The following is a 25,161-nucleotide window of genomic DNA, read 5'->3' on the forward strand; positions in this document are numbered from 1 at the left end:
TCACGGAGCAGACTGTCATTTAATGAGCATTTAGGGAAAACCCGATTGAACTTGGCAACAGTCTTGCGAGAATGGAGAAGTAACGACGCCCCATCACTCGGCCCCAAGTTGAAAAAGGGGTAGGTGAAACGCCGGTTCTGTGGTGCGATCCCAGGGGACGACCCCCTCGCCAAATGAGGCACCGAGCAGAAGAGGCTCCTCGATCACCGGTCCGGGTTTTCAGGCGACGATGGTGTAGTAATTGGAAAACAGCTCTTCGCCCTGGCGGATTTCCCTAAGCGCCACGAGGACCACACATCTCACTGGGCTGCGGGAGGGAAATCCAGACATCTGATTAGCTGCACGGAGTTGGCTTGGGATGGCTGACAGAGTATAAGCTGCTTTTTTAAAAAACAAAAGTAAAGCACTTACTGCGTGCCAGACACTGTACTATGAGAAACAGCAGGGCCTAGTGGATAGAGTACAGGCCTGGGAGTCAGAAGGACCTGGGTTCTACTCCCTCCGTCACTTGTCTGCTGTGTGAAAGTGGGCAAGTCACTTTGCTTGTATCCACTCCAGCACTTATTACAGTGCCTGGCACATAAGCACTTAAATACCACAATTACTCTTATTAAGTGCTGGGGTAGGTACAAAATAATCAGGTTGGACACAGTCCATGTTCCACATGGGGTTCCTAGTCTTAATTTCCACGGATGAGGTACTTGAGGCGTAGTAAAGTCATCTGCCCGAGGTCACACGGCAGACAAGTGGCGGAGCCGGGATTAGAACCCGTGACCTTCTGACTCCCAGGCCTGTGCTCTAGCCGCTAGACCACGCTGGGCAAAGATATACAAACCATCTTCTACTGAATGCTAACCTCTGAACCTCAGGGCTGTAGGCGATGTTGGGGAGATACCGTTTGAATTCGATGGGGAAAAGTTCCGGGACATCGAATTCCTGATAGCACACGTTGGCGGCCTTATCTAGGAACAAGCAGAGACCGGATTTTCAGGAGGGGGGGCCAGACTGCACTTGGTCATGCTGACGCTCGTTAATGTCCAATTTTCTCCGGCGAGACAACTCTCCCCCACATCACCGGGACCGGACTAGACTCCCTGTCCACGGAGGTACCCGTTAAACCCCACTGGCTCCCCGCCACTATAGCCCAACTGGCACTGGATAACCCAGAGGGGAAGGGTCGGGCTCCGGAGACAGACCTGGCATCACCAGAGCTCACCTAGGAGAAGCAGTGTGGCTCAGGGGCAAGAGCCCGGGCTTCGGAGTCAGAGGTCATGGGTTCTAATGCCGCCTCCAGCCACTGATCAGCTGTGTGACCGTGGGCAAGTCACTTAACTTCTCTGTACCTCAGTTACCCCATCTGTAAAATGCGCATTAAGACTGTGAGCCCCACATGGGACAACCTGACCACCTGGTATCCTCCCCAGCGCTTAGAACAGTGCGGTGCACATAGTAAGCGCTTAACAAACGCCATCATTATTACTACCCACAGTGACCCTGGATGGACGGGAAGCCAACCAACCTCTGCCGGCGGGAACGGTCTCCACAAAAACACAAGCCACTCCAAAAGAGATCACAGCTGGGGAACCAGAAACTATATTTAGCAGTTTTGGCTCCGTACTCATTCCCCTCATCGATTCAGACACTTCCTACCAAAGGAAATGGGTCCCCCTGCAACTTTCTTTTTGTGGGCCCAAGGCAAGGCAAAAAGTACGGCCTGTTTTCTAAAAGTCTCAGAGTGCTCTGCGTCTAGAAGGCAGAGCAAAGGGGAGTTGGCGATACTTACCGTTTGAGCAGTTGTTAACATACTGCCCTACGGCCAGAGGGTTTTGTACGGAAGAGGTGAGCCAAGTGCTGTCACTCATCTTAAAAGGACCCAGCTGGTCCCTACCACTGCAGGACCTGAAACCAATAAATATTCACTAAGAATTCCTCTTATTCAATCGTATTTATTGAGCGCTTACCGTGTGCAAAGCACTGTATTAAGCACTTAGGAAGCTACGATATAACAACAGACACATTCCTGCCCACAATGAGCTTATGGTCTAGAGGGGGAGATAGACATTAACATGACTCAATAAATAAGTAAATTATAGGCATATACAGATATATACATAGGTGCTGTGGGGATGGGCGGGAGGATGAATGAAGGAGCAAGTAAGAGTGGAGCAGAAGAGAGTGGGAGAAGAGAGGAGGGCTTAATCAGGAAGGCTTCTTATTTGTTCAAGGCAATCAGAAAATGTGAATTTGACTGTAACCTCAAACATATCCACTCTTGCAAGCTGGGGATTTCCCACTACCATCAATTGCCTAATTTGATGTGAGGGTGAGTTAGTACATGAGAAATAATTTATCAGATTTCAATTTCTAGTTCAGAGAGCGCCGGGCCAAAGGGTGGTGAGAATCGTATGGTGGGTCCATATTACTTGCACAAACATTCATTCAGTCATTCAGTTGTATTTACTGAGCGCTTACTGTGTCCAAAGCACTGTACTACGCGCTTGGGAGAGTACATCTAATGAAACGAGTGGGATGAGGATGCTGGAATTCTAAAGGACAATGACCAGCACAACGAATGAGAAAAACTACAAGGTGGGAAAATGCTGAACTTTCAGGATTGCAAAGTTGCTATGGCGGCTTCTTATTAAAAGAAAATGGCCCAGAACCAAGAATGGGGGGGGGGGTTTAATTGTGTTTTTTTTAAATAGCTGACCCCAAAAGAAGTGCGGCCTTACTCTGTCCAGTGTTATATCTGGCAGCTCGTCTGCAAGTTCACTCGGAGAGCTATTTGCACTGGAAGTGGCCACTATGGAAATGTAGGCTTGTAGCGGCAGAATGCCGATAAACCTTCTTAAAGGCATGTTTCCTTCCTTTTCCAAGTCTTCAACATATAAAGGACAGCAGGACTGGATCCACTTACCAACTAGGGAGGCGGCGTGGCTCAGTGGCAAGAGCCCAGGCTTGGGAATCAGAGGTCATGGGTTCGAATCCCAGCTCTGCCACTTAGCTGTGTGACTGTGGGCAAGTCACTTAACTTCTCTGTGCCTCAGTTTCCTCATCTGTAAAATAGGGATTAGGACTGTGAGCCTCACGTGGGACAACCTGATTACCGTGTATCTACATCAGCGCTTAGAACAGTGCTCTGCACATAATAAGTGCTTAACAAATACCAACATTATTATTACTGGACTCTCCCAGGCGCTTAAGTGCAAGCACTCAAAAAATACCACAGATTGGCTGCCTGATCGAGCTTCCAACTCCAGTTTACCTGTATACGGCCTTGGATATTCCCTTGTCATTCCCATCAATCAACACTCCATCAATGCACCTAAAAATGAAGGGATTTCCAATGGACTGGAAGAAGATGGGCTCAGACATCTGATAGATCGTCCCTGTCAAAAGATAAAAGACTTGAGGACCACGACCAACTTCATCTACAGTTTTCCCTCACAGCCTTCCTTTCCTGAGGAAGAACCTGTCAACGTCCTTCCCCTCCCTGACCCCTACTCTGCCCCCCAAACAGCAGGGGAACCACAAGCAAATCCTCTCCACTAACCTTGTGACAAAAAGCAAGGAAATATGGGCTGCCCTATTTGGCATAAGATGAGAAGATTTGGCCAATGATAGAGGCCACCTAAGGAGATGGTCCTTGATGATAAAATCTGAAGAATACAAGTCGTACTGTTTCCTTCATCAGCAAGTGCTTTCTAACACGGCACCTGGGCATATACGCTCACATACTCAGCGGGGTCTCTGAGAAAAAGTACTGTACTAAATAGATAACCCGGAAGCAGCGTGGCCTAGTGGAAAAAGCACAGGTGTGGGAGTCAGAGGACGTGCTCTGCCCCTTGTCTGCTGGGTGACCTTGAGCAAGTCGCAACTTCTCTGTGCCTCAGTTTTCTCAACTGCAAAAAAATAGGGATTTAATACCTGTTCTCCCTTTACCTCGGACTGTGAGTCCCGTGTGGGACAGGGACTGTGCCAGGCCTGATTAACTTGTATCTAGCCCAGTGCTTAGAACAGTGCTTGACACATAGAATTCAGAAAAAAGTCATCCATAACCATCCAAAGAAAATCTTCAGAACTTGTCCTCACTTGCTAAGCACTTAGGTAGTCACTCCATGCCCCACTCCCGTAACCCTTCTGTACAAAAGCTAATACTTGGTTGCTTCTCTTACCTTTCACTTATATGAGTGTTGGTCCCCCCCCTTATAAATAATTAGCTCCTCGATAGCTTGAATCATGTCTACTTACTCTATTGTACCCTCCCAAGTGCTCAGTATAGTGCTCTGCGCATTGTAAGTGCTCAGTAAATACCTCTGATCAGTTGATCTTTAGCAGAGAAAGTTTTATGAAGAATGATTTCCGAAACCCAGAAGAAAATCTATGTTAACTACAATCCCGATCCCCTTAATGGCCAGCTTCTTTTGTACTTTAGGGATTAAAAATGACAGGAAAACAACTAGAGAAGCAGCGTGACCTAGTGGATAGAGCACGGGCCTGGAAGTCGGAGGGACCTGGGTTCTAATCCCCACTCTGCCACTTGTCTGTGTGACCCTGGGCACGTCATGGTGGGTGGGTGGAGCACGGGCCTGAGAGTCGGAAGGTCACCGGTTCTGATACTGACTCCACCACTTGGACGCTGTGTGGCCTTGGGCAAGTCACTTCTCTGTGCCTCATTTACCTCATCTGTAAAGCAGGGATTAAGAATGTGATCCCTAGGAGGGACAGGGACCCACCCCAGCGCTTAGTACAGTGCCTGACACACAGTTAGCACTTAAGAAATACCATAATTATTATTACTGTTCCTGTTGTCTCATCTGTAAAATGGGATGAAGACTGTGAGCCCCAAGTGGGACAGGGACTGTGTCCACCCTGATTAACTTGTATCAACCACAGTGTGAGGCAATAATAATACTTAGGGTATTTGTTAAGCGCTCACTATTATGCCAAGCACCGTTCTAGGCGCCGAGGAGGATACAAGGTAATCAGGTTGGACACAGTCCCCGTCCCACCTGAGGCTAACACTCTTAATCCCCATTTTCCGGATGGGGTCACTAAGGCCCGGAGAAGCGAAGTGACTTGCCCAAATTCACAGAGCGGACAAGGGGCGGAGGTGGGATGAGATCCCACGACCTCTGACTCCCAAACCCGGGCCGTTGCCACTAGGCCCCGCTGCTTCACAAGGTCGGCGCTCGACAAATACCATTCAAAATGAAACAAAAGCGAATACCGGGATACATGGACACCACGGCTCCTTTTGGCACAAACCCTTTAGTCACGAAAACTCCTTTTCCGGCAGAAACCAGTGAGCTAGTTTCTCGGGCCACCGAGAAACCCGCTGTCCTGAAGAGGACTTCTCCCGGGCTGAGGACATTTGGGGGCCGGGGGAGACCGTCTCTGGGAGGATTTGCTCTCGGGGGACGGAGGGCCAGTAAATGACGATATTTTGATTTGACAGCTTCGGGAAGCAGGGCGAAAGCGTCCGTCTGTCCGCCGAGGTCATTGAGGTAGAGGGCTTGGAAGACTTTGAGCAAGGTTTCCAGGACTTCTTCGTCGGCGATGGTTTTGTCCTGGGAGGCCTCAGGGACGAGACGCACGGTCCTGCACGGTGGGGAGAGAAGCAGCGAGGCTTAGTGGAAAGAACACGGGCCTGGGAGTCAGAGGTCATGGGTTCTAATCCCCGCTCCACCACTTGTCTGCTGGGTGACCACGTAACTTCTCTGGGCCTTAGTTACCTCATCCGTAAAACAGGGATTGAGACCGTGAGCCCCGCGTGCGACAACCTCATTACCTTGTATCTACCCTAGCGCTCAGAACAGTGCTTGGCACATAGTAAGCGCTTAACAAATACCAGCATTATTATTATTAGTATCACCGGGGCGAGATGCAGGGCAGATGGGCCCGGGGGGGCAGCAAGGGTGGCGGGTGGGACAGGAGAAGCAGCAAGGTCTAGCGGCAAGGGCTCGGGCCTGGGAGTCAGAGGTCGTGGGTTCTAATCCCGGCTCCGCCACTTGTCTGCTGTATGACCTTGGGGACGTCACTTCACTTCTCTGGGCCTCAGTTACCGCATCTGTCAAATGGGGATTGAGACTGTGAGCCCCACACGGGGCAGGGACTGTGTCTGACCTGATTTGCTTGTATCCACCCCAACGCTTCACTTAAACACCATAACTCTAAGCGTTCAGTAATAATAATAATAATGATGGCGGCATCTGTTAAGCGCTTACTATATGCAAAGCACTGTTCTAAGTGCTGGGGAGGATACAAGGTGATCAGGTTGTCCCACGTGGGGCTCACAGTCTTAATCCCCATTTTACATATGGGGTAACTGAAGTACAGAGAAGGTAAGTGACTTGTCCAGAGTCACACAGCTGACAAGTGGCGGAGCTGGGATTAGAACCTGCGACCTCTGACTCCCAAGCCCGGGCTCTTGCCACTAAGCCACGCTGCTTGCTCTGCACACAGTAAGTCCTCAATAAATACAATTGCATGAATGAATGAATGGTAAGTGCCCAATAAATATGACTGCATGAATGAATAAGCACTCAATAAATACGATTACATGCATGAATGAATAATAAGTGCTCAATAAAAACGATTTCATGCATGAATGAATAATAAGCACTCAAATACGATAGCATGAATGAATGAATAAGTGCTCAATAAATAGGACTGCATGAATGAATGAACAGTGTGCACTCAATAAGCACGACTGCATGAATAGTTAGCACGCAATAAGTACGACTGCATGAATGAATGAATGAATAGTAAGCGCTCAATAAGTACGATTACATTTATGAATGAATAGTAAGCGCTCAATAAATGCGACTGCATGAATGATTGAATAGTAAGTGCTCAATAAATAGGACTGCATGAATGAATAAGTGCTCAATAAATACGACTGCATGAATGAATGAATAGTAAGCACTCAGTAAGTACGATTGCATGAATGAATAGTAAGCGCTCAATAAATACGACTGCATGAATGAATGAATAGTAAGTGCTCAATAAATAGGACTGCATGAATGAATAAGCGCTCAATAAATAGGACTGCATGAATGAATGAATAGTAAGCGCTCAATAAATGCGACTGCATGAATGAATAGTAAACGCTCAATAAGTACGACTGCATGAATGAATAGTAAGCGCTCAATAAATAGGACTGCATGCATGAATGAATAGTAAGCGCTCAATAAGTACGATTGCATGAATGAATAGTAAGCGCTCAATAAGTACGATTGCATGAATGAATAGTAAGCGCTCAATAAATACGACTGCATGAATGAATAAGCGCTCAATAAATAGGACTGCATGAATGAATGAATAGTAAGCGCTCAATAAATGCGACTGCATGAATGAATAGTAAACGCTCAATAAGTACGACTGCATGAATGAATAGTAAGCGCTCAATAAATACGACTGCATGAATGAATGAATGAATGAATAGTAAGCGCTCAATAAATAGGACCGCATGCATGAATGAATAGTAAGCGCTCAATAAGTACGACTGCATGAATGAATAGTAAGCGCTCAATAAATACGACTGCATGAATGAATAGTAAGCGCTCAATAAATAGGACCGCATGCATGAATGAATAGTAAGCGCTCAATAAGTACGACTGCATGAATGAATAGTAAGCGCTCAATAAATACGACTGCATGCATGAATGAATGAATAGTAAGCGCTCAATAAATAGGACCGCATGCATGAATGAATAGTATGCGCTCAATAAGTGCGACTGCATGACTGAACGAACGGTAGCTGTTAAGCGCTTACTACGTGCCGAGCCCCGTCGGAAGCGTTGGGGTCCTCCGGCCCGGGGGGGGGGGGCGGCTGCCGGTCTTCACGCCCATTTTCCGGAGGAGGTCACTGAGGCCCGGGGAAGGGCAGGGACCTGCCCCAGGGCACAGGGCGGAGGAGGGGGGGCGGCGGGATTCGAACCCACCACCTGGGGCTCCGAAGGCCGGACTTTCGCGGAGGAGGGCCGGGAGCGGGGGGTCGGGGGTGAGGGGCGGCCTCACGTGCGCGCGCGGCCGAGGTTGAGCGCGATCCAGGGCACGAAGCGGTAGCGGTAGCGCCGCCATCGCCGCCTCAGGGCCGCCGCCGCCCACCGGACCAACATGGCCGACGCCCCCTCAGCCGCCGCGCATGCGCGGGCGCGAGCCCCGCTCCCTCCCACCGCCCCTCCAGCCTCGGCGCATGCGCGGAGACGGTCCCCCTCCCTCCCCGACAGGCGCGGCGCATGCGCGGACACGGTCCCCCGCCCCCTCTCACCGCCCCTACCTCGCCGGCGCATGCGCGGACACGGTCCCCCGCCCCCTCCGACCGCCCCTACAGCGTCGGCGCATGCGCGGACACGGTCCCCCCCCGGCCCCCTCCCACCGCCCCTGCAACGTCGGCGCATGCGCGGACACAGGCTCCCTCCCCGTGGCTCAGTGGCGAGAGCCCGGGTTTAGGAGTCGGAGGGCGTGGGTTCTAATCCCGCTTCGCCGCTTGTCAGCTGGGTGGCTTTGGGCCAGCCACTTCTGTAAAAATGGGATTTAAAACAATTGTTGAGCCCCACGGGGGACAACCTGATGACCCTGTGTCTACCCCAGCGCTTAGAACAGTGCTCTGCACGTAGTAAGCGCTTAAAAGCCATCATCCCCTACAGCCGCAGCGCATGCGCAGACACAGCCCCCGCCCCCCGTCTCGGCGCATGCGCAGCCCCAAGCCCCGCCCACCTGGCCCCAGGCAGTTCATTCATTCATTCCATCCTATTGATTGAGTGCTTACTACGTGCAGAGCACTGTACTAAGCGCTTGGAATGTACAATTAGGCAACAGGTAGAGACAATTCTTGCCAACAAAGTAGAGGTAGTCCAGAATGTTAAAGGCAGCCAAGAGATCCAGAAGGACTGGGAAGGAAACGATTGGATAAAATTCATTCAATAGTATTTATTGAGCGCTTACTATGTGCAGAGCACTGTACTAAGCGCTTGGGATGAACAAGTCGGCAACAGATAGAGACAGTCCCTGCCGTTTGACGGGCTTACGGGTGACTCCATTAAAGAAAGGATTTTCATTCATAATGGTAATAATAATGGCATTTAAGAGCTTACTATGTGCCAGGCACTGTTCTAAGCGCTGGGGTAGATACAAGATAATTGGGTTGGACACAGCCCCTGACCCACAGGGAGCTCACAGTCTCAATCCCCGTTTTACAGATAATAATGTTGGTATTTGTTAAGCGCTTACTATGTGCAGAGCACTGTTCTAAGCGCTGGGGGAGATACAGGGGAATCAGGTTGTCCCACGCGAGGCTCCCAGTCTTAATCCCCGTTTGAGAGATGAGGTCACTGAGGCACAGAGAAGTGACTTGCCCACAGTCACACAGCTGACAAGTGGCAGAGCCGGAAGTTGAACCCATAACCTCTGCCTCCGAAGCCCAGGCTCTTTCCACTGAGCCACGCTGCTTCGGTAACTGAGGTCCAGAGAAGTGAAGTGACATGCCCAAGGCCACACAGCAAACAAGGGGTTGAGCTGGGATTAGATCCTACGACCTTCTGACTCCTAGCCCCGGGCTCTAGCTAGACATTAGGCCGTGCGTGAATAGAAAAGGAGCAGCATAGGAGAGAGCACAGGCCTGGGAGTCAGAAGGACCTGGGTTTTAATCCTGACTCCACCACTTGTCTACTGCATGACCTTGGCCACGTTCCTTAAATTTTCCGTGCCTCAGTTACTTCATCTATATAATGGGGATTAAGACTGTGAGCTCCTCATGGGACAGGAACTGTGTCAAACTTGATTGGCTTCTATCTAACCCAGGGATTAGTACAGTGCCCGGTCCATAATAAACACTTAATGAATACCATAAAAAAAAACCTCATGCTGTGAATTCTAAGGGGAGAGAAAGGGCAGGTACTCGGTACCCATTTTACAGATGAGGAAACCGGCAAAGTACTTGCCCAAGGCCACACAGCCGACAAGTGGCAGAATGGGGATTAAAATCTGGGTCTCCTGCTTCACATATTCTGGGCTTTAAGACTTGGGCTTTGAAAGTTAGAGCCTTGGTATTTTAAAAATTCCAGCCAGGACTCTACAATACGGTTTCCTGTAATCTTAGAGTAAACTGAAGGCTGCTTGTTTCTCAGACTTCTCCAACATTTAGAAATGGCGTGAGGAGTCAAGGATCTCCGAGATTTGAGGCACATTCCTGATTATCCTACCTCAGTGCTTAAACAGAGTGCTCTGCACACAGTAAGTGATTAACACAGATTATTACTATTGCTATTATTAACAGCACTTAGTGCTAGGCACATTCCTGATTATCCTACCTCAGTGCTTAACATAGTGCTCTGCACATAGTAAGTGCTTAACACACATTATTACTATTATTAACAGCACTTAGTGCTAGGCACATTCCTGATTATCCTACCTCAGTGCTTAACATAGTGCTCTGCACATAGTAAGTGCTTAACACACATTATTACTAACAGCATTTAGTGCTAGGCACATTCCTGATTATCCTCAGTGCTTAACATAGTGCTCTGCACATAGTAAGTGCTTAACACATATTATTACTATTACTAACAGCCCTTAGTGCTTGGCACAAAGTAAGCACTTCAATACTATACTACTACGTGCCCCTTTTATGTACGTATCTGTAATTTTATTGGTACTGTCTGTCTCCCATTTCTAGACTGTAAGCTCACTGTGGGCAGGGAAGTACCTACTGTTGTAGTGTACTTTCCCAAGTGCTTAGTACAGTGCTCTGCACACAGGAAGCGCTCAATAAATACGACTGAATGAATGAGAAAGAAGCAACAAAAATTGTTGAGGAAAACTTTCCTCCACTGCCCTCTTCTGGACACCGTTTAATTTCACAAGTTCCTCCCACAATTAACAACATAGTTCAGGGATCGATTTTAGTAGTCACAGTGAAGGTAACCGTAAATAGCATTTATTTACGCGCTTACTGTGTGCAGAGCACTGTCCTAAGCGTTGGGAAACAGCATACAGGCGGGAATTAGATACAGACTCTGTCCCTTGAGGGGTTCACAATCTAAGTGAAGGCAGGGACTGAAGACAGACACACAAGCAATGAACCGAAAGGATTAAAACAGAACGAGGGACAAGGACACACATTGTGTACAATACACAAAAACAAATGTCTGTTAGTTACCAACTGTTGGTCAGCCACGTATGAGAAGCAGCATGGCTCAGTGGAAAGAGCACGGGCTTGGGAGTCCGAGGTCATGGGTTCTGATCCCGGCTCTGCCACTTGTCAGCTGTGTGACTTTGGGCAAGTCACAACTTCTCTGTGCCTCAGTTACCTCATCTGTAAAATGGGGATTAACTGTGAGCCTCACATGGGACAACCTGATTACCCTGTATCTACCCCAGCACTTAGAACAGTGCTCTGCACGTAGTACGCGCTTAACAAATACCAACTTTATTATTCTCTGGGCCTCAGTTCCCTCATCTGTCAAATGGGGATTAAGACTGTGAGCCCCACGTGGGACAACCTGATCACCTTGTATCCCCCCAGCGCTCAGAACAGTGCTTTGCACATAGTAAGCGCTTAAAAAACACCATCACCATCACAAACTAAGCACAAATTCATGTACCCGGCCCTGGAGAAGTTGGCGCTGGAGATCATTTTTTGGCTTGTAGCAAAAGTGGAGCATTTCTGATGTCAGGGGTCCTTGATTTTGGCTACATCGTCGCCATGAAGGACACTGATTGTCCTAGCAGTGGTATGACTAATAGTATTTATTCAGCGCTTACTGTGAGCTCAGGCTGTGGGTTCGTGAATAGGCGCCTAGATCTTACAAGTTCTGGATCACGTGGCCCTGGGGGACCCCTGGGACTGAAAACTGAACTGTGTGAAGAGAAAGCGGGGAACGCTTTTGTTCAAAAACTTTATTTACTATAAAGACAAAACACCAAAATAGGTACAAATACTATAAAATTGGTTCAACGGGGTAAAAACTTTTAATTAAAATATCTGGATATATTCAAAGTAACAAAGGATACATTTAAGCCAGATTTTCTTAACCCAGAGATTTTTTTTTTTGTAACATTTGCTTGCACAGTAAGGTGCTACTAGAAGTTAGCCCTTGAGCCCTGGAAGCCTTAAAAGGAATCATAATCACATAGCAAAGAATGTCATTGTGGAAGTGAACTTTGGTAGAAGAAAATCTATAGGACACCTGAGGTAGTAGAAACTTGGAATAAACAGCAGTAGACATTATTTACAACTTAAGTACCAAATAACATTAAGAACAAAAAATAATTACACAATACAATTTTCAGTCCAGCTTTGATCCACAGAAAATAAGATTACATCACATCTGCATAAAAAAAAACCAAAACAAAAAAAATTACACCACAATTACCAGCAAGCTGAGGGAAATCCAAACAAACTCAAACAATGCATTTTAACATCTAGAGGCTGTCTGAGTTCGAAATGTGGTAGGCATGGTCATCTACAAAGTAATACTGATTAGCTGAGGTTCATCAGTTTATACAGTTTAAATCTGTCAGAAACAGTATTAATCTGACAACTGATCTTCCAGTACATAAAATGGCAAGAGTGCATCCTTTAAAGCTTGCACATGAGAGAGTTGGAAACCATCTTATTAGAATTGTGAAAATTCTAAGTAGTCAAAAAAGGGAAAAAGAAGGAAAAAAAAGGGAAAATAAGGAAATCAAGTACAATACAGTTAGAGCTACCAAACTTCACATTTCGATACTTTTTTTTTTTTTTAACTCTTCAAAGACTGCCAATCTTCTCAAAGGAATGTAAAATTTCATGGAGAAATACAACATTCACCAACAAAACTGGTTTTTGTATTATTATAAGCAATACGCTTCTGTAAACTTCTCTTGTAACTTGTTTTTTGTTCCAATTGGTGCTCTACATTTCGCAAGTACGCTATAGCTTATCTAGTTTTGTCCTGAGTCTTTGACTGAATAACCAATTCCGTTTCACTCTGCCACAGTTCCCCTGATTTCTGAAGAGTTAAACTTTTTTGAACATTTCATCAAATGGTATTAGACGCTTAATCAGTACTTGGTTGGAGAGACTCACCAAGAGCGAAAGAACAGCTGCCATTTTCCTTCGGGATCACGTGCGTGGGAAGCCAAAGCGTTGGGGTGGGCAGCGACGTTGCCCTCCCCGGAGGGACCCCCATGTGCCAGGGCGAGGCTCACGTCGGCCCCTCCTCTGCTCGAAAACCCTTCGAAAACTGTGCAGAACTTAAGTAAAAGTGAGTGAGATTCCACTCCACTCTTATTTGAACACATTTTTCAGGTCCAAGTAAAAATTTTTTACCTTTCTAAATAAAAAGGTAAAATTTCAGCACGTCAAGTAAAGGATCCACCGGCTGGATCTCTGCCCCACAAAAAAAAAAAAGGGTGACCGGTGGAAGGAAAACAGCAGTTAAAACATCAGATCGGCAGTGAATGTGGGGAAAGTTTTATTTCCCAGAGAAGGTTTTTTGGGGGTAAAACTTTGCCTATAGTTTGCCAAAAGAAACAAACACTTTTTTTCTTTTCAAAAAAGGCTCATACAGTTTAAAAAGTAACCCTCGATTTTGGTTGCAAGCTGTGCAACACAGAGCCAACTTAATATTCTGTTTTTCCTTAAATAACCTGCAGTAGCAGACCCCGCATACCTGCCTCAATAAAAGTAGTCTTATTGCATTCCAAATTTCATATCACCTGCATTTAAACTCCCTGGCCACAGCAAGACATTCTGTGAATTCTAGTCAGAGGTCTGGTTGTCGCCTAGATTTTTTTTTTTCTGGTGTGAAAAGACCATCTATCCCTGAATGTTAAATAAAAATGATGGTCAAATGAAAATACAGAACTATTAACCTTATAAACAAAGAAAGGAAAACCCCAAAACACGAAATGAATGGGCCAACAGTAAAATGCACAACGAAACCATTATTGCCCAGTCGCTTTCAAAACGAGGCTGAGGCAGGTAACCCAGATCTCTCATCGATTGAAAAAAAAAATACATGCAATTTTTTACTTCTCAGAGCACGCACTGTTCTAAAAAGAGGCAGATATGGATTTTCTTTTCAGCCAGTGACAAATAAATCTGAATGAAATCGCAGCAACCCCTTTTTATGATCGCTTGATATGAAAGAGGAAGAATGATGACAATATTGAAATAGATCCTGAGCCCCTCAGCTGCTAATATTGCTGAAAAAGTGCTCCAAAACAAAATCAAAATACGTAACTGCTATTGAGTCGTGCAGACTTAAGTTGCTTTTTCTCGTTCCCCAGGGGCCAGATCTTTGAAAGGCACGGTTTACAGTTCCTGCACAAGTCCTGGAATTTTGCATACTGAGCTTAAAGATCTCGATTTGTCAATCACATACTTAGGTAAGAGTCCTCCGCCAGTCTTATCGGCCAGCAGAACGAGCCCGGCTGCCGTGCTCGCTAGCACGGCAGGCAAGAGTTGATTTTGTTTTTTCCTTTAGGCGTTTAGTAGCATCGATTCTTTGTTCGCCGCCCTTTTCAGCTGGCTACCAAGTAGTCCGGAAGACTGGATGCTTCAGTAGCTCTCTCGATGGAGGTCTGTCCTGAGGTTGAAGTTCTAAACACCGAAGAGTCACGTCCCGTAAGCCGGGAGACAGATGTGACGGGATCGACGGAGCAGTAGTTGCACTAGCGATCTGCAAAAAAAAATAAAAATCACAAAATTATCTGGCAGGTGTCTTTGCAATTTCCTTTTGCCACTGGGAATGTTACTGACTTCCTGATTTATCACCTCTGTACGTCTCCACTATGGGCTGCCCAGGATAAAGGTAGTTCCCGAAGCTCTTTTAAGCTCAAGCTACTGATTATAATAATAATTACGGTGCTTGTTAAGTGCTTACCATGTGCCAAGCACTAAGTGTTGGGGTGGACACAAGGTAATCGTGTTGGACACGGTCCCCGTCCCACATGGGGCTCAGTCTTAATAGCCATTTTCCAGATGAGGTAACAGGCACAGAAGTGAAGAGACTTGCTCAAAGTCACACAGCTGAGAAGCGGAGGATCTGGGATTAGAACCCACGTCCTCTGACTCTGGAGCCCGTACTCTTGCCACTAGGTCATGAGCCCTAACTGGGTCAGGGACTGTGTCCAGGCCAATTACCTTGTATCTACCCCATTGCTTAGTACAGTGCCTGGCACATAGTAAGCGTGTCACAAACCCTGATGCCTAGTGTCCATCTGCACACTCACCTTAAAGATCAGAGCCAGATGATTGGAGTGTTTCTCTGCATTCCACGGTGGTTTGGCACAAGCCATTTCTATAATAGCACAGCCAACACTCCACACGTCACAGCTCCTTCCATACTGCTGGCCTCTTAGCACCTAAAAGAGAAGGCCCGGTAATCTTGAGCACGTCACCCACAGGTGAAGAGATCAGTTGGAAAACAGACAGCAATCACAGCATCGAACTCCAGAACAAATTAAGGCTATCAGAGGTCAGGGTTGTTTACTGCCTAACTGGGTGGGATTTATTTCTTTGATTCATTGCTCTTTCAATTTGTTGATAAACTTCATCTGCAAATATCAGATGACAGGACATGAGTTCAGAGAATAATGAGACTTTGCAAATGTCATTCCAGAGATATCAAGTCATCTCACTGTATATTCAGCTGCACTGGACCGATTTTACGAAGAAAATGGCTAACATCAATATATCAAGGAAGTTTATTGCTTAATAAGGACTAAGAAAACAACTTACAGGAGACAAAACGAAAATGCTTCATAATATAAGGTCGTTATTGATGCTCAACAGGTCAAAAATTGGCAGCAGCGACTGCCCCGATATTCAGCTTCATTCTGATTATAAAGTTCAGAGTACTGGCTGGAGCCTTGAGCTAGACATTCCCTTACATAGCACGGTCTCAGCCAAACTTCTATGCACCATTTAGTCCATCAGGAAGGATAGTAATTTCCAAAGGAGAACGAGACACCCTCTTTATCTGGCTATGTATCAGCCTGCTGATACAACCTGCTGTGACTCTGAAGTCTGACAAATTGTTTTGGGGAAAAACCCAGTCAGTTCTCCCAGAGTGTGTTTTCACTACGCAATTCAGATCACATTCTATTGAAGAATCCGGACACGTTCACCTCACAATGTGCCCCTCTGGATACACCATGATGTAGTGTCAGATGGCCGGACTCTCTCCAGGCACTATGGGTTTTGAGTAGCAAAGGGTCCTCCTTGAACACAAACCCCTGCTTTCCAGGAGAACTGACTGTATTCTGATTAAGGGAACACTGAGGTGCAACAGGTGAAATTCACCAAATCGGATCAAAATCGGCACTTTAGAGAGGGCAACTGAAAACCACCCTGGAGATTCCTCGTTGGAAATACCCTAAGAAAAAAATACAGCCCCTTTTAGAATTGTGGGGTTGAAATCTGGGAAGGGAAGAAGGGGCAGGAGCGGAAATGGAAAGAGTCAGGGAGGATGTCTTTCCGGGCCGTCTCCTGCTTCAGAATGACATCATCGGCTCAGGCACTTCAATGAAAGATAATGTGCGGATGACAACCCTCCAAACTCTAAGTCGCTTCTTACCTCCGGGGCCATAAATGCGATGGTGCCCAGCAACTGCCCCTGAAACTCTCCCGCCCCAGTTCCTTTGGAAGCCAACCTGGCTGCAGCTCCAAAATCTGCAATTCTCAATCTCTGACCCGTGCTGTCAATCAGCAAATTGGCACCTGTCAACAACAAAACATGACTCTCATTGGCTTCCTATTAAAAACACTGGATTACCTACTTCTTCTATTTTCACAGTCTCCCCAACTGAGTTAAAATGTCTTTGAGCTATTTAGTTGTTTGTTAAATTCTTCTGTTTACAGATATGGCTTAGTGGGATTCTCACCTTTGACATCTCTATGAATGATCTGGTTCTCGTGGAGGTAGGAGAGACCACGAAGCAGTTGTTCCGTGTAGTTAATAACTACTGATTCCTTGAAGGCTCCATATTTACTCAGCAAATGAGCCACTGATCCTCCTAAAAGACAATTCCTCCAAACCATTAGTAGTAGAAATAGCATTTATTATGTGCTTGCTGTGTGCAAAGCCATCTACTAAGCCCTGGGAAAGAACTCACAGGTGGGAATTGGACGCCGACGCCACCTGAGTCGGAGGTCAAGAGATTATACTTATTGGCACACTTGGAGGCAGGGGACCAGGCCTCTCGAGGCCTCTTCAGTCTCACGACACTAGGACTTTGACAATCTCAGCATATATTAACTACCTAAACAGTAGTAGTTATTGAGAGCTCACTGGGTTCACTGCACTAAACATGTGGGAAGGACAAAATGCACCTCTACATTTATCACTTAAAATCCAGGCCCCAGTGATCTTTGGAACAAAATCGGTAAAAGCCTGACGGATTTTTATCGTGCCTAACATTACATAACAAACATCACGTTACTTGAGGACAAGGATCTGAGAATTTTCTCTAAATCCTGTCAAGATCCCCCAGTTTCTTGAACTATTGCTATGCTCAGGTTTTATATTTTGGTTGGTTCCATGAAAATGAACAAAATGTGCTCCCAGGACTAGTTCATTACCAAACGATCCTTCTCTTAAATGAACCAGATAAACCAAAATTTTTCCTATTTCTTTTCTTCAGCCCCATGGATTGCTTACCTGCCATCCACTCTATGAAGAGATTGTAATTGCTCTTTTCACAAGTAGCACCCAACATTCTAATAATGTTAGGATGATTCAGGTGACTCATCATCCGTATCTCTTCTCTCAGGGCTTCAACCACTTCTTCTTGCTCTGCCGATGTGTTCCTCACATAAGTCACCTATTTCAACGCAAAAATTTTATTCAGACTGATTTCTGAAAATGTGGATTTACCTAAAATCCCCCAATCTAAATCATGTTAACTAATATCTCAAAAGCATTGACATGTGCAGTAATATGGATCTTGCAACAACCTGATTAAGCGGCACAAATTCTACAATGGGAATCACAAAGTCTTCCCCAGCAGAAAACTGGGATGTAGTCACCATGATTAAAATCAGTCACCAGCTCTGATTGGGTGCTTATTATGTGCAGAACACTGTACTAAGAGCTTGGGAGAGAACAATACAACAGATGGAGGGTTGGAGCTAAGATTGGTTTAAACACGGGTAAATTTAACAGCTATGTGGATTGCTTCTTGGTCCGCTCTAAATTAACCTCTCTCCCTACCCGACTAATTACATCAACAAATCAGTGATATTTATTGTGTGCCTACTCTGTGCAGAGCCCTATACTAAGAACTTAGAGAGTACAACTCAACAGAGTTCGTAGACATGTTCCCTGCCCACAAGGAACTTACAGTCTGGATTCTCATCAGAAGGGAGATTTGGGGAGGGCTGGAAATGAACGCTTTATCTATTTTGTTAATTTAGGTGCGGACCCACTTTAATTCGATGCAAAGAATAACAAGTCACTGCAAAATGAAGCACAGTGCCAAAGTGAATCATTAGAATAATAATGTTGGTATTTGTTAAGCGCTTACTATGTGCCGAGCACTGTTCTAAGCGCTGGGGTAGACATAGGGGAATCAGGTTGTCCCACATGGGGCTCACAGTCTTAATCCCCATTTTACAGATGAGGGAACTGAGGCCCAGAGAAGTGAAGTGACTTGCCCACAGTCACACAGCCGACAAGTGGCAGAGCTGGGATTCGAACTCATGAGCCCTGACTCCAAAGCCCATGCTCTTAGAAGCAAACTGATCTATGCTGATCCACCTTCTCAATGGCCCTTCTGAATAAATCCCTCTTTTTAAATCACAAAACCATCTTCAAATACAGTGTAAGCTCTCGAATCTGATTTTCAAAGCATAAGAATTCTCAAAAATCTGACATTTTTCTCATCTATGCATAGCTGGGGTAAAGGAAAATACCATTTATGTCGAAAACGAATATTCTTCATCCCCAACTGGTATTGTTCCGAATGCCTAGTGTCTGAGGCCCAAAGCATAATGTGTATCAGGGGATGAGGAGGCTCTAAACTCTTTGTGTTTCAAAAATTTCTAAGGATGCTGGTTTAATGAACAAAGGAATCCCGAGTGTTTAGGGGAATCTAAAGTTCAAATGTCTTTATAGGCCCAGTAACGTGAACAGAACCAAACACAGACACAGAAGCAGATTTACCTTTCACCACCTGCTTTGCTAGATAAATGGGTCTGTCTCAGTTAATTATCACCTTTGGGTCATTTCTTTGATAATGCACGCATTACCTGCTTAACAGCCATCAAAGTTCCCGTTCCCACGTCTTGAGCTTGATAACAAGAAGAAAATGCTCCAAGTCCTATCTGCTGACCTTTAAGCCATTCTGCATCTTCTCTATAATGCTGTTTTGCTTTGGTGTGTCCTGGCAGGGTCTCTGGGGTCTGCAAACCAAACCAAACCGAAGTCAATCAATGGTACCTTTTAAGCGCAGAGCACTGAATTGAGCCCTGGGGTGAGCACAATCTAATATAGACGATAGGCACGTTGATCCCTGCCCTCAAAACCCCAGTAGCTCTAATTCTCCAAAATGAGGGTAAAATGAGAGACAAGAGGCCGGCCCTTTACTGTCTCTTTTACTCCACTTAAGTTTCGGACCTGAGGTGCACGAGCCAGACGGAACGGCCGCTGGCTCTAAGTAGAGAATCGTAACCCTCCAACTCACCCAAAGAAAACATGCTCTCTCGGCAATCAAATCTCGGCTCAAACAAACCGCACGCTCTTCCAAACACAACAGTGCTCCGTACACAGAAAGTGCTCAATAAATACCATTACTTGAGTGACACCGAAAAAGCACGCTTTAAAAGTACCACTAGTGCTGGCCACAGGGGGGTCTTTTTGAAAGCCAATTCGGAGAGATGCAAACCAAAATCCCCGGACACTTTCAACCCAAGTACTCACATCCTGCTGAATGATGATGATATCTTCTCCATTCTCAACTTGGAGCTGGGGAACTACCGGTAAGGCATCCTGAGATGCTGACATGGCCATAGCGATCGCTAGAGCTTCTTCCTCCTCAGCTTCCATCTTTTCTTTGCATTTCTGATTATGACTCATGTCATCCTTGTACGTGTTGTCGTTGTCGGCTTTTTCAGGAGACAGGACCGCGACTTCGGACTTGAAAGTGACCGTGCTGTCGCTCGAGGGCAAGGAGGCCTCGAGCAGGTCCTCGATGCTGGAGTTGAGTTCCGAATTGACATCCAGCCTGCACTTGTCATCCACCGGTGTGAAAACCGTCTCGTCGCTTGGAATGACGGCGCCGCAGCCAGCCCGGCCACCCTTCGAGGCGTCGTTCAAATCGAGGGTCATGCTGTTTTTTGAGATCTCTCCCGGTCTGCTCGCATCACCCGGGGTAGGTCGAGATGGCTTTGGCCTGTGTATGTGAGCGGAAGGCACGGGCCTCGCCTGGGTAAAGATCGGGGAAAGTTTTTCAAGTTCTTTCATTTCAGAACAGGTCCTCTGGATCTGGAGAGAAAATTTCCGTTGGGTCTGAGGCGAGGCGGAGGGCATTTTGCAGGGAACGAATCCCTGGGGTCTGTGTTTCGAGAGATCTGTTACGGGGCCGGCTGGGATGGACGGGCTAGATGATGAAGGGGAGGGCAGGCCTGGGAATAACAAATGGGAATGACCTGATGAAGAAGGCGAGGAGTTCAAACACTGGCTGAGGGGCCTGCCTTTCGTCTGAAGTGTAGGCTTTGGTTGCTCCGTGGTCACCACCGACCCCGGGAGTCCCACGGAAAGGCCAGCCAGCGTCTCCGAAACGTCCTCGGGGCCGGCGCCGAGTTTCACGTCGCACAATCCTTTCCCGGTTTTTTCGAGCTGGATCAGGTAGTCGGGGGAATTATTTTCCGGCGTTTCTGGGGAGGGATCAGGGGTGCAGGGTGACATGAAGCAGTCCCGCCGACAACTCGAGGAGTCGTCCGTACCCAACTGGATGGCTTCGGCGATTTCCATTTCATCGGCGATAGCCATCAGGCGGCGGCGCATCCTCGTGTAATGAGTTGAGCTGGTCCCACTCAACATTTCTAACAATTTAAGGAACACCTGGGGCACTCTGGCCACCATTCTTGCAGCACTCAGAAACACCCTTCGGGAGAGTTTGCCAACCATCGAGTGGGAATTATCAATGGATTGCAAGGCAAAGTTCAAGAGGGACAGCAGCTTTTTATACCTGAAAAATAAGACACCCAGTTTGCATGAAGTGTCAAGAAGCATAAACTAATAATAATAATAATAACAATAATCGTGGTATTTGTTACGTGCATACTATGTGCTAATGCTGGGGTGCATTCAAACAAATCTAGTGGGGCACGGTCCCTGTCCCACGTGGGGCTCACGGTCTTAATCCTCATTTTACAGATGAGGTAACTGAGGCACAATAAAGTGAAGTGACTTGCCCAAGGCCACGCAGCAGACAAGTGGGGGCATCAGGATTAGAACCCATGACCTTCTGAGTCTCAGGCCCGTGCTCTATCCACTACATCCTGCTGCTTCCCACAGTTCTCCAGGACCCCAGCAGAATGACTACAGCAACTAATTTAATCCCCAGAACACATAGACCTACAATGTGCATTTGCTTTAACTGAATTTTTAATGCTTTAATTAATTTTGGGGGGCAGGGGAGAGAAGCAATAAAATGCCTGAGGATAAGTACCTGTCTACTACAGTGTCAGCCTGTAAAACCTCTCCACTGACAATATGGGGGTAAAATTCAGCAGGAAATTCCAATAACATTCTGTCTATTAGACAGAGGCGCCCCAACAGTGCTTGCCAGTTGCTTGGTTCAGTTTGGCTTCCAAGAATGCAACTTAAGACATAATCCACACCACTGATGCCAATGGACCCTAAGAAAGGCAGAAAATAAGAATTAGCAAGGGATCAAAAATAAAACAGCAGCTGGGGGGCATCTATTTTATCAATAGAAGACCAAAGCCACTGTTATACAAAGGAGACTAAATTCATACTGGTTTGAGTAATTTTTCCTGTAGACAACTACACATTTTTCAATTCTTCAGTTAACTGACTACACAAGGAAACAAATTCAAACAACGGTAATAGGATGCCCAAGTCTGGAATGGCTTGGTAGAATATTGTAGAGAATGGCAAATGGAGTTAGTTTTTAAAACAAAATAGGATGTAGTAATGCATTTCCAACCAAAATGTTTACCAGATTTAAGTATTTCTCGACCGACTGCTAGCTCTCCAGTTTGGCCTTTGCACAACTCCAGCAGTGTTGAAACTGAAAGTTGACTTGTGCGGCTAGGAAGAAAAAGAAAGCACTGTTACACTGGATAAAAATCAAAGAAAGCAAAGGGCCCCTTTTTCAAAAAAGAGGAAAAGCAGTTGGGAAAAACCAAAATCATCAGAAAAGCATTAAATTAATTTCATCATTAAGGTACTAGAAAACCATATACAGCTGACGACTGTCATCTCAAAGTTTCAGTACTCCATTAGTATTATGTAATAAACCACTATTTCTTCAAAAAAAAATTCCTCCAGTAGCCCACAGGTCCTTTAAAAAAAATGCTTCCAGAAGTACTGAAACTTCTGCGTAGTTTCTAAAATCAATACCCTAAATAAAATGTGCTGACCTGATCTCTCACACGCTGGGTTATTACTTTCCACAGATTATCCATTAAATGCTTAATGGGAGCAGAACACTGTACTACTTAGTCAATCGCATTTATTGAGTGCTTACTGTGTGCAGAGCACCATACTAAGCCCTCAGGAGAGTACACAATAACATACGCATTCCCTGCTCACAACAAGCTTACTAGTATTAAATGCTAGGAAAATACATTTTAAAAACTAGAGCCGGTCTCTGACCCTAGGAGTCTATAACCTAATAAGGAAGACCATTTCATCTTTCTGGGCTTAATTTTCTCCATTTATAAACCAGGGGAAGCATTCAGTTTTAATTATCTAACAGATGCCGGAGTCCAAAAAAGGGAAGAAATGGACGTTCAGTATTCTAAAGGAGTTCTGTGGTAACATGAGGGGGTCACAAAACTTCAGAGTCAGCAGGAGGAGCCACAGACATGGATAAAAACTTTCCTTCAAATATTGTATTGCCTCACATCTAGGCCTAGGTGGGCTGTCAGAGCACGATTATTAACTCTGGTAAAGTGTTTCATCCAAAACATGTAAAGAAAACATGTTTTGCCAGAGCTAACAGTATTCGGAAAGAAATGGTAGAAGCGCATCGTGTCTTCGTCTACGCACCTGGATTCCAGTACTTAGAACAGTGCTTGGCAGATAGTAAGTGTTTAACAAAAACCATTATCATCATCTTTGGGCACTCGGTATCCTCCCTACCTTCAACTCCAAAGTATTTGCATACACGGCTATAAATTTTATACTATAAATTATTTAAATTAATGCTTGTCTTCCCCTCTAGACAATAAGGTCGTTGTGGGCAGGGAACTCTTGTTATATTGTACCTTTCCGAGCCCTAGTACAGTGCTCTGCACGGCACAGCGAGCACTCGGTACATGCTATTGATCAATGGTGGCACATAATAATCATGGTATTATTCCCAGGGTCATTATTTCTACAAATGATGATGGTAGAAATGGAATTCCTTTCTAGATCGCAGGTTACAAACTAATAATATTCCATTTTCATTACAAGTTTTCCATTAGAAAAGGAAGCAGCATTCCAAGCTTTAAGAAAAGGTTTCTGACAAATTGCAACGAGTTCATATGAAATAGGCACCATACCTATTGGCATCCGCACATTTCACTAATATGGTCTCTACAACTGGCTTGAGAAGTCTCTGTAGTTTTATCCTTTCTGCCAGACTGTGGCAAGGCGTATATACCAGCATGGCTCTTAAAGTTTTCTGAAGGGAAAATGATAAACAGAAAGTCAATCCAACCATCCTTACAAAACTACTCAAATTTACCTAAGATTCAATACAATTGATAAGAAAGTTTTACTTATCGCTCAGAGAGCAATACTGCAAAGCACAGATATTATCCTTCTAAATGAATTTAAATCTAACAGTCTATTAAAATGGAAAGTTCTGTTTCCTAACAAACACTCGTTACTCAGGAGCCATGGAGCTTTACAGTTCTATGCCACGAAAAAGTAGAGAGGCAATTAACAGCGATTTAAGGTAATTCCCTTGCGTTCCCAAATCTCTCTCAATTCAGGATCTTGTCCCCAGGAGTCAGAGGCCCTGGGTTCTAATCCCAGCTCTGCCACTTGTCTGCTGTGTGACCTTGGGCAAATCACTTCACTGTTCTGTACCTCAGTTACCTCATCTGTAAAATGGGGATTAAATCCTACTTCCTCCTTCTTAAACTCTGAGTCCCATGTGGGACAGGGACTGTCCAACTGGATTGTCCTGTATCCACCCCAGCGCTTAGTAGTCATTCAAAATCAAGTATCAAAATGTCTTCAAAACTATGTAGCTATTTGGACAACCTCTAATGGAAAACAGGAAAAAGAGAGCTGAAAGCTCTCATGTGCTGAACGATAGTACTTTACGAAACACGGGTTTAAAAATGGATGGACTTTGCCCTATGAAAATCAGATTTAAAAAATGGCTGGATTTTAAAGAAATACAATCCTGTAAATCACATTACGGTAGTTTTGGAGAGTATTTGCTTCTATATGAGATCTGCTGATCTCACTCCCTTTTCCTCCTTCAACATACTTTTCCAGAACAACAGTAACAAAAACACAAGTCATCACTTAATATAACGTCACAGTTAGTATTCTGGCATTTCTGGGGGTTTAGGAAATGAAAAAGATGTGAAAAGCAAAGACAGTGTAGGCCAATATTTAGATGACCTATTTAGATGACCTCTATTACTTTTTGAACAGCTAATGGAAAATAATGAATGGTCTGAATATACAATACAATAATTGCCAAGAAAGACGCACTCAGATTTTTAAGCACCCACCCAGAACCTAAATGTTTCTGCTTGGCATAATAATTATACTGCTAATAATAATTATGGTACTTAAGCACTTACTATGTGCCAAGCACTGTTCTAAGCACTGGGATAGATACAAGCTAATCAGGCTGTCCCACATGGGGCTCACATTCTTCATCCCCATTTTACAGAGGAGGTCACTGAGGCACAGAGAAGTTAAGTGGCTTGCCCAAGGTCACACGGCAGGCAAGAGGCGAAGCCAAAAT

At 45.5% G+C, this 25,161-nt stretch overlaps 2 protein-coding genes across 3 annotated transcripts in view; both read right to left on the reverse strand.

Annotated features, from left to right (window-relative positions):
- Window positions 1–8,135, reverse strand: SETD9 (SET domain containing 9). 2 transcript variants are annotated; one of them, XM_029074304.2, is made up of 6 exons: window positions 8,023–8,135; window positions 5,231–5,601; window positions 3,266–3,389; window positions 1,784–1,899; window positions 857–962; window positions 1–307 (listed from the first exon to the last, which is right to left on the reverse strand). In XM_029074304.2, the coding sequence occupies exons 1-6, from the start codon at window positions 8,121–8,123 to the stop codon at window positions 220–222; spliced, it is 906 nt and encodes a 301-aa protein (XP_028930137.1). In that variant the 5' UTR covers window positions 8,124–8,135; the 3' UTR covers window positions 1–219. The 2 variants fall into 2 exon arrangements, with proteins under 2 accessions (XP_028930137.1, XP_028930138.1); XM_029074305.2 differs by lacking the exon at window positions 857–962.
- Window positions 8,136–11,889: 3,754 nt separating this feature from the next.
- MAP3K1 (mitogen-activated protein kinase kinase kinase 1) overlaps window positions 11,890–25,161 on the reverse strand; it is a 34,324-nt gene continuing 21,052 nt past the window's right edge. The window contains exons 10-19 of the mRNA XM_029073717.2: window positions 23,732–23,853; window positions 22,180–22,271; window positions 21,667–21,856; window positions 19,914–21,183; window positions 19,244–19,396; window positions 17,655–17,817; window positions 16,879–17,010; window positions 16,572–16,714; window positions 15,226–15,357; window positions 11,890–14,672 (exon numbers count right to left, since the gene is read on the reverse strand). Of these exons, the coding sequence (XP_028929550.2) occupies window positions 14,523–14,672; window positions 15,226–15,357; window positions 16,572–16,714; window positions 16,879–17,010; window positions 17,655–17,817; window positions 19,244–19,396; window positions 19,914–21,183; window positions 21,667–21,856; window positions 22,180–22,271; window positions 23,732–23,853 (2,547 nt within the window). The 3' untranslated portion in view covers window positions 11,890–14,522. The remainder of the gene's footprint in view (window positions 14,673–15,225; window positions 15,358–16,571; window positions 16,715–16,878; window positions 17,011–17,654; window positions 17,818–19,243; window positions 19,397–19,913; window positions 21,184–21,666; window positions 21,857–22,179; window positions 22,272–23,731; window positions 23,854–25,161) is intronic.

This window comes from Ornithorhynchus anatinus, chromosome 10 (genome assembly GCF_004115215.2).
Source record: "Ornithorhynchus anatinus isolate Pmale09 chromosome 10, mOrnAna1.pri.v4, whole genome shotgun sequence".
Lineage (NCBI taxonomy): Eukaryota > Metazoa > Chordata > Mammalia > Monotremata > Ornithorhynchidae > Ornithorhynchus > Ornithorhynchus anatinus.

What these genes read in the sequence shown, in the direction of transcription:
- SETD9 (XM_029074304.2), bottom strand. Translation starts at nt 8,123, where the DNA reads ATGTTGGTCCGGTGGGCGGCGGCGGCCCTGAGGCGGCGATGGCGGCGC. An exon ending in CGTGGTGTCCATGTATCCCG is followed by an intron (nt 3,390 to 5,230) that starts GTATTCGCTTTT and finishes ATCTTTTGACAG; the next exon opens with GGACGATCTATCAGATGTCT. An exon ending in TACAGCCCTGAGGTTCAGAG is followed by an intron (nt 308 to 856) that starts GTTAGCATTCAG and finishes TCCCTCCCGCAG; the next exon opens with CCCAGTGAGATGTGTGGTCC.